Below are 8,977 nucleotides of genomic sequence, written 5' to 3' on the forward strand. Positions count from 1 at the left end.
CATCGGGAGCACAGTTTTAGCTAGGAATCTATAGGTTTCATTTCTTGTGTTTGAGAGGCAGAGAGACAGCCATACTAGAGAGAGAACTGCCGTCTGCTGGTTCACTCCCCACTGCCTGCAGCGGCTGGGGCTGAGCTGGGGTTGAAGCCAGGACCCAGAAGCTCCATCCGGGTCTCCCGCATGGGTGGCAGGAGCCCAAGGACCTGAGCCCAAGGTCACTGCCGCCTCCCAGGGTGTGCATTAGCAGGGAGCTGGAGCTGAGCCTTGAACCCGGGAACTCGGATGTGGGACACGGGCATCTTAGCCAGCAGGGGGTTCTGCCTTGGAACAATGATCTCAGGAGGAATGGAGTCCCATAGGGGGACCTCCCCGGGCTCTGGCAGCCAAGTGACTCCATCGCAATGTTCCCTCTGCCGCCCGCAGCTTGGCAGCATTCTGTCCGTGAACTTGACCTTCGCGGCTCCATGGGGGCTGCTGTACACACTAGAAAAGAAGAGTTGCTCCAAGGGCATATACCCTGGGCACCTGGTTCACCAGGGAGCAGAAATCTTTCTAGAAGCTTCTTGAAGCTTCTGGTGACATCCCAATGACTATGCCTACCAGGATACATAAGAGTCAGGCTTTGAACTCAGGCGGTCCGGCTCCTGAGTCACGTACTTGGCCTCCAGATTTCTGGAAAGAGAGAAGCAAGTTGCAGCTTTGCGAGGTGGCCCCGTGTGTCAGAGCAGCAGGTGCAGAGAGTTGGGGGTGAGGAGAGCGCAGCAAGAAGGGGAGCAAGCAGGTGATACGGGTGTTGGAGGAGGCGGGTGCTGAGGCCTCGGCCCATGGCTCTGGGATGCGGCCACGAAGCAGGCTCATGGCTTTCCTTCCCGCTCACAGACTACCAGGTGCCCCTGAAGCAGCGCCTCCCGCTGGGCGTCAGCATCTCTTGTGTCATCATCCTGGCCATCTGCCTGTCCTGCTATTTCAGCGCCATCAAGTGAGTCCTGGGCTCGGTGCAAGGCACCACCGGGGCAGGTGGGGGACAGCCCACCACTGTCCTGCACTGAGCAGCTCCTGGGCGCCAGCCAAGCACTGAGGCAGGAACAGGGTTCCCCCAGCAGCGGGGAAGTGGGAGGGGCCGCTTGGGCCGAGAAGAAGGAGCCCAGGGCCTGGGTGATCCTCGGGCAGGGGGCCGGTGAGGCTGGGCCCCCGCTGGGCAGAACGAGCTGCCCTGCCTGGGGAGAGGTGGCGATAGAGAATGTCACGTCACCTGATGGCCTTGGCGCCCAGGGTTCCGTCCGGACTCTCTGGCCTCGGGCAGGAGGGAGAAGAACTCGCAACAGTTGCCCTGGTGCAGTGAGGGGGCCTGGGTTGGAACCTGGCCTTGATGCTTGGCAGCGGGCAGCTGTGACAGGGCTGTGCACACGGGGAGTCGTGGTGGGGAGCAGCAGAGCCCGGGCCCTGGGGAAGCCGGGGAGGGCTGCGAGGTGGCAGATGGGGAGCCTCGGAGCTGTGGGGGTCTCCAGCCTCAGCCCTCCCCTCCCTGAAATGGGGCCAGCAAGTCAGGACTGGAGGTGGCCAGGGATCAACGCAAGGCAGGTATCCACTCTTGGCCTCGTCACCAGTGATCCCGATGACCCTGGGCTACTCTTACCTCCTGCACTGAGCCGCCATCTCCCTGACCCCCCTCACTGTTCCCCAGCACTCCCACCTCCTGGCCGTGGTGGCCTCAAGGCCTTCGCACCTGCGGGGCCCCCTTTCCCCAGACCTTCCCAGCACTCACTTCTGCACTGCTCCCCATCACGGCTGGGAAGCCACCCTCTGAGGGTGCCCCCCCCCCGACTCTGTTCCCCTCCACTCCCTTATCTACTCACCGCTGTGACTGAATGATGTCACAGAACCACCTCTCCTCTGGTTCATGGTTGCTGTCCCGGGGCTCTGCACAGTGCGGAGCAGGTGCCGAGTGATATGTGCTGGGAGCCCTCCCTCCCTGCCACGGCCCCGTGGCTACAGGCAGACCCTGGACAAGCTGGGGTCTCTTTCTTGGTGTGTTTCCCACCTTCTCAGGCCTCCCCAGCCTGCCCCCAAGGACTATGGGAGAGAAATCCGGAATGCTCACCCTAGGGCCTAGTGCCTGGGAGGTGGTGGGGGGAACAGAGGCGCCCCCCCCAGGAACTCAGTTCTGGGTACATGACTGCCACTGTGGGACCCCAGCTCTGCTGTCGCCCTCCATCATGGGGCTCGGTCTCCTTGTCCGCAGAGTGGAGGCAGGGATAGAAACCTCCCCACCGGGGGAGGGTGAGGATCCAGCAGTGGGCAGTGGGTGAGCAGGTGGCCTGGAGGGCTCTGGGGTTGGGAGTGGTCATCTGTTCCTTTTGTTCTGCAGGATTAAGAAAGAATGGTGGGACCAGATTCCCAACCCCGCCCACAGCCCCCTGGTGGCCATCGTCATCCAGGACTCTCAGGTATAAGACTGTGGGGCTGGGCTGCAGGCGGTTCTGGGGCCTTGAGGGTTTGGAATCGCAGAGGAATGTTCTGGAAAGTTTCTGGGGAGACAGATTCTGCGGCTTTTTGTGGTCATCCCTCCCCTCCTGTTGGCTGTTCCGCTGGGGCTGGGCCCCTCTGAGGTTACTCCCCTGGGTGTCACCCTCCCCCGGGTCCCCTGTGTGTCATCTGCGGGGAGACGAGTGCTGGGGCGGGCCACCCGCGTCCCGCATCGGAGCGCCCGGGTCTGATCCCACTGCCAGCTCTGGACTCCAGCTTCCTGCTCAAGTCTGTGGGTTTCTGCCGTCCACACGGGAGGAGGCCCGGATGGAGCTCCCAGATGCTCGCCTGGGCGTTTGCAGAGGGAACCAACTGATGGGAGCTCTCTCTGTCCGCCTCTCAAATGCCTGAAAAAAAAAAAAAAACAGCCAGCCAATCCGCGGCCCAGCAAAGCTCTGCTCAGTTCTCATTGGCCGGGATGGACCACGCCCCACCTCCTTTCCTGATCCAGTCACCCCAGAGCTGGGGGTGGGTCTGTCCGAGCCTTGGTAGGGACAAGGTGGGACACAGGCGCTGCCCAGAGGGAGGCCCGCTGGTGCTTGCTTCCCTAGGGACCTCCAGCAGGCGTGGACGCCTCTGCCGCGGCCCAGCTGCTGCAGTGGCCACCGCTGGGCTCACTGGGGCGGAATGCGGCAGGTGTATGTGCAGACCCCCAAGGATCAAGTGCCACCTATGCATCAGGGGACCTTCACCTCGTTACAAGTCACCCCGAGACACACAGGCCTCCAAGCGACGGCCATTTATGTAGTACACCCTTGGCACACACCCCTGGGCCAGGCCTGGAGCAAGGCCACCTGCTCTGTGTCACCGTCTGCCTCTTACGTTTCAGGTGTCACCATGGGAGAAGCGGGCCCAAAGCCAGGAACCAGCCAAGTGCCCGTGAGTGTCTGAGCTTGGGCTATGGTAGCCCACGTGGACCTGGAAGGTGGTAGAATGGAGAGCAGGCTCACGCCGCCCCCCTCCGTGTCCGCCTTCCATTCCCTGGGTTTGCGGGGTGGCAGGAGGAGGCGCAGGTGGGGAGGTGGGCTCCTGGCCGAGGCCCTGCGAGTTTTCACTGGCAGGTCGGGTATGGGCTGAAGCCCCTTGGCAGTGCCCAGCTGGGCCTGAGCAACGCTGTTGCAGTGCACAACCAGGGCAGCTGTGCTGGGTGTTACAAATATGACCTCCTTGTTTACTCATTGGCAAACAGCCACCGTCCTACACCCTTGAGGGTGCCAACACCCCTGTGGCCTCCTGGGCCTTCCCAATAACAAAGGGTTAATACTTGGCCCAGCCAGGGGCTCCACAGTCTGGCTTTAACCCCTGCATCCCCGTAGCGTTGCTCATCAGCATGGCCCTGCCCAATACAGACTTGTTCTCCAGTAGACCGAGTTGGTTCCAGAGGTTGCTTGATAGGTCGTTAACTCAGGAAGCAAGTCTGCAACACACAGACGTCCACCCAGGGTGATCTGAAGCTTGGGCTTTGATGGATGCATAGGAGTTTTCTAAGCATCAAAGGTAAACCTGACCCCTGCACGTCTCCTTGCCATTGCAGACACTGGAAAACGTGCCTGACCAAACTCTTGCCCTGCCTGCTGGAACATGGCGTAAGGAGGGAGGAAGAGTCGCCCAAGGCTGTCAGAAACAGGCCTTGCCAGTGCCCTGAGAAGCCTGCCTGGTGCCCGGGGCTGAGCAAGGCGGTGCTGTGGCCAGAGAGGATCAGCGTGGTGCAGTGCGTGCAGCTGCTGGAGGCCCCGGCGCAGGGCGAGGAGGAGGCCGTGGAGGAGGACGGAGCGGGCAGCCCATGCCCGTCACCCGCGAGCAGTGCGGGCGGCTTCCTGGACGGCAGGGAGGGCATCGTGGCCCGGCTCACAGAGAGCCTCTTCCTCGACCTGCTCGGGGACCAGCCAGGCTGGGGGCAGTCGGCCCTTCTCCCGTCCCCAGGAAGCGGGAGTGCCCTGACGCCCCGGGCCGAGCCCCCCGATTCTGGGTGGCCAGAGGAGGCATCGTGGCAGGGTGAGGAGCCCGCCTCCCCTGCCAGCCTGGCTAGCGCTGGGACGCCTGTCGTCGTCACAGACAACCCCGCCTACCGCAGCTTCGGCGCCTGCCAGAGCCAGACGCTGCCGAGTCCCCCGGAGTTTGCCCCCGACCCCCTGCTGGCCGAAGACTCTGGGAGCCCAGGTGCCGCCTCCGAGCTGGCCGCCGGGCTGCAGCCTGAGCCGGGAAGCTGGGAACACGTGCTACGCCAATGGGTCCTGCAGCACGGGGCGGCCCCAGTCCCCGTCTCAACCCCCTCCAGTGGCTACCGGGAGTGTGCACCGACCGAAAAGCAGGCTAGCGCCCAGGATGGCACAGGGCCGGCAGCCGGCCCTCCCGGAGAGGCTGGGTACAAGGCCTTCGCCAGCTTGTTGTTGGCTGGGGGCTCTGTCTGCATGGGGACACCTGCGCCTGGGGCCAGCAGCGGGGGCGGGGGCTATAAGCCGTTCGAGCACCTCGTCTGCCCCGGGGACCCGGCCCCAGTGCCCATGCCCCTGTTCACCTTTGGACTGGACGTGGAGCCTCCTCCCTCCCCAGGGCATCCCGTGGCCAAGGGAGGGGACGGGCAGAAGTCGCCACCGTCCCCAGCGCAGGCCACGCAGCCCGTCAGGGATGACTTGTGCAGTGGCATTGTCTACTCTGCCCTCACCTGCCACCTGTGCGGCCACCTGAAACAGTGTCACGGCCAGGAGGAGAGCGGCCAGGCCCAGGTGGTGGCCAGCCCCTGCTGTGGCTGCTGCTGTGGAGATGGCGCCGAGCCCAAGAGCCCCTGGAGGACCCTGGATCCCTCTCCGCCCCCCGACCAGGCTCACCTCCCTCCAGCTTCCCCGGAACCCCTAGGTGGCTTTGAGGAGGGCAAGCCCCCAGCGGCCGTCCCATCTTCCCCCAGACACGCTCGGGACTCAAGCCAGCCCCCCAAAATGGCGGGCCTGGTCTCCCCAGGGCCCACACACACGAGAGTTGCCTAGGTACGGGCACTCTTGCTGCTGAGGTCTTCGGGTGAGGCCTGGGGCTTCTCCATGCCAGCCAGGAGCGTTGTCCTGGGACTCAGAGAACCAGGGTGTGAAGGGGTGACTTGGCCACACCCCTGGGGCCCCAGGGACTCCCCTGCCCTGCCCCCCAGCGTCAGCCTAGGCTTGCTGCGTCCCCCGGAACTGGGTGCCACTGGGCCAGCTCTGCCCAGGCACTCCCCAGGTGGTCCCGTCACACTTGCCCAAGCTGTGCCCTAGGCACTGAGTCACCTCGCACCCCGGGTCTGGGGGGAGCTGCCTGCAGCTCCCGGAAGTGGAAGCTGTTGTTGGAGTTTAGAAACAGACAGCCAACGCGGGAATGAGTTGGGGAGCCTGGGCAGACAGGCTTGGAGAGGGAGGGCTTTGGGCCAGAGGTGCCCGGTCCTGGGGTTGGGGCCAAGGCGGAATCGGCCCTGTTGAGCTGCACAGCTGGGAGGCGGCAATCAAGGAAGATGTGAGCAGTTGCCCCTGCTCCCCTCTAAGGCTGGGGCCCCCCTAGGAAGCAGGAGAATGGAGGAGCCTCACCGCCTGCCAGCTGCCCCTGCCACTCCTCGGAGACACCTGCTGCGCCAGGAGCCGGGTGAGACTGTGCTGAGGTCCGGCGCAGGGCTGTGCCCGCATGGGGTCACAGTCCCCAGGGGCTGCAAAAGCTAGCCTTGGCTTGAAGAAAGTTTGAGTCTCCCAGTTGTCTCACTGGTAGCTTCGTGTGCTGGGGGCGGGAGGAGTTTTCTATAAATAAAGGTTCGTCATTTAGCAAGGAAGCGTCCGCCAGGCACTGTTGGGAGGCCTTGACCTCCGTTAACCCACCGAATCTTCCATCCGGCAGAACCAGGGCACAGGAAGTTAAGGGGTTTGCTGCCTCTGGCTCCTTCCGAGCCAGGCCTTGGCGGTCCAGGGCGTGGTGTCAGCCGCACTGCCAGTGCGGGCCGGTGACACGGGGAAGAGCACGCACGGCGCATGCCCAGAGTCACCCGCCGCAGCCCAGGGCGCTGGGGCTCTACAGAGGCTGCTTCCAGGGTCGGTGAATTCTCCAGCACTTGCTGCTGCCCCCAACTCCGGGAGAGGGAGGGGAGAACGAATTCTTGGACTAGGAGCTGGCACGTGGAGGAGACACAGACAGGGCACTGGCGGTGGCTGGCTACTGCGCTTTGCCAAGGTCAGCCAGCTGGGTCCTGGCAGGCCCACAGTGTCTCCAGACCCCCGGCAGGTGGACAGACAGAGGCCCTGACTTCCATGCGCGAGAAGTGTTGCTGTTGCAGGTTCCTGGCTGCTCGCGCACAGTGCATAACGCCCTGGGAGTTAGGGCAGCTCACCACCGCCTCACCTGCAGTCTGGTTTTGAAATAAATAGCCCCTTGGGCTGAGCCCCAACCTATCCCTTCGGCTGCCCAAAGGGCGATTCCGAAGAGGGGAGAGGATTGGCCCCGGGTTCCCTCGTGAGAGGAGCCTGAACCAGACTTCTGGACTTGAACCCAGGTCCAAGAGCAGCACCCGCAGCCGGCTTCATCTGTCCCCTTAGGTACCAAGCGGCACAAGCTCAGCTGTCCACCACACCCACTGCAAGCATCCTCTCAGAAAAAACAAGTTTGTAAATGAAACTGCAAGGGCTGGCACTGTGGGGTAGCAGGTAAAGCCGCTGCCTGCAGTGCCGGCATCCCATATGGGCGCCGGTTCGAGTCCCGGCTGCTCCACTTACAATCCAGCTCTCTGCTGTGGCCTGGGAAAGCAGTGGAGGATGGCCCAAGTCCTTGGGCCCCTGCACCCGCATGGGAGACCAGGATGAGGCTCCTGCCTCCTGGCTTCTGCCTGGCTCAGCCCAGGCCATTGCACCCATTTGGGGAGTGAGCCAGCGGATGGAAGATCGATCTCTAACTCTGTGGATAAAATAAATCTTTTAAAAAACGAAGCCACAAACAGGGGAAATATGTTTGTGGAGGTGGCAGAGACGCAGCCCGGCTGGGATCCTGACGCAGAATCGAGCCTGGAGTCCTGGTTCTCTCTCCAGGATCCGAGGAGGAGGAAACCCAGGTTGTCGCTCGAGGCTCGTATTTCCGAACTGGCTTGGCTTCGAGAAGCTGGAATGGAGAGCAGGACAGAGGCACTTCCCACCTGTCACCTGCCCGAGGCTCAGGGACCACTGCCCCAGTATCCATTGAGCCCCTGCTACGTGCCAGGCGGGCCCCTTGCTTCCTGGTCAGGAACCAGACTTTTGCGCAGGGGAAAGCACATTCAGGGTGGAGGGTAGAGGAAGTGCAAAGCCACGAAGCACCAGGCGTGTGGCAGGCTCTGGGAACCGACGGGAACCAGGACATGACTATGGCTGCGACCTGAGACAGGAAGTCGGAGCTTGGCTTCAGTACACATTAGTCCCACCCACTGAAAATCCTCACCCAATAGAAATCAGCCATCAGGCTTCTCCCCCAATCGGGGATCAGGAGCCAAGGAGCGGAAGTGTTCCTCCTATAGGACTCCGTCCGGCCTTGCAGAGGTAGGGGACTAGTGTTCCTCCTGACCACCGCGTCGTGAGACGGCCACTGGGCATGTGCGGCTTCACACCTCCATGACCAGCTGTCTGCGGGGCGGGCGGCCTTGCTTGGAATTTCCGTAAAAAAGGACCCTTAAGGAAAAAAAATCTCCAAATCCGGTCCTTACCTCCCCAGGCAACCCCTCCTAACCCCTCTGTAATGACTGACCCTACCCTTGGGGCCCAGGCCCCGCACACTCCCGCACACGGCAAGCACTGAGGCCTGTGGCCCGCGTCTTCCTCCCCATCCTCTTTTTTTCCCCCAGCAACTTCTGGAGAGGCTGCGTTAACAAACCAGCTCTCAGATTGCCAGCATGGCACACACTTATCCCGCGTGAGCACCGGTTGGAGTCCTGGCTGCTCCACTTCCTATCCAGCTCCCTGCTAATGCACCTGGGAAAGCAGTAGAGGATGGCCCAAGTCCTTGGGCCCCTGCACCGACGTGGGAGACCCGGAAGAAGCTCCTGGCTCCTGGCTTTGGCCTGGCGCAGTCCTGACCATTGCAGCCAATTGGGGAGTGAACCAGTGGATGGAAGACCTCTCTCTCTCTCTTGCCTACTTTCTATCTGTGACTCTGCCTTTCAAACAAATCAATAAATAATAAATCACAGCTCATCAGAGTTCATGCTTATCTATGTTTTTATTTATTAGCACGTACTTTAAAAAATATTTATTTTTTATTTATTTTAAAGAGTTACAGAGGGAGGTAGAGACAGAGAGACAGAGAGAGAGAGAGAGGTCTTCCATCCGCTGGTTCAGTCCCTAATTGGCCACAATAGCTGGAGCTGCACTGATCTGAAGCCAAGAGCCAGGAGCTTCTTCTGGGTCTCCCACGTGGGTGCAGGGCCCCAAGGACTTGGGCCATCTTCCACTGCTCTCCCAGGCCCTAGCAGAGAGCTGGA

At 62.0% G+C, this 8,977-nt stretch overlaps 1 protein-coding gene across 1 annotated transcript in view; it reads left to right on the plus strand.

The window, feature by feature from the left end:
• Positions 1-8,648, plus strand: part of IL4R (interleukin 4 receptor) — a 34,344-nt gene extending 25,696 nt beyond the window's left edge. Inside the window, exons 7-10 of the mRNA XM_062180197.1 lie at positions 880-979; positions 2,369-2,447; positions 3,356-3,405; positions 4,061-8,648. Coding sequence (XP_062036181.1) covers positions 880-979; positions 2,369-2,447; positions 3,356-3,405; positions 4,061-5,510 — 1,679 coding nt within the window. The 3' untranslated portion in view covers positions 5,511-8,648. The remainder of the gene's footprint in view (positions 1-879; positions 980-2,368; positions 2,448-3,355; positions 3,406-4,060) is intronic.
• Positions 8,649-8,977: the final 329 nt, after the last annotated feature.

The sequence above is a fragment of the Lepus europaeus genome, chromosome 21 (genome assembly GCF_033115175.1).
Source record: "Lepus europaeus isolate LE1 chromosome 21, mLepTim1.pri, whole genome shotgun sequence".
Classification (NCBI taxonomy): domain Eukaryota; kingdom Metazoa; phylum Chordata; class Mammalia; order Lagomorpha; family Leporidae; genus Lepus; species Lepus europaeus.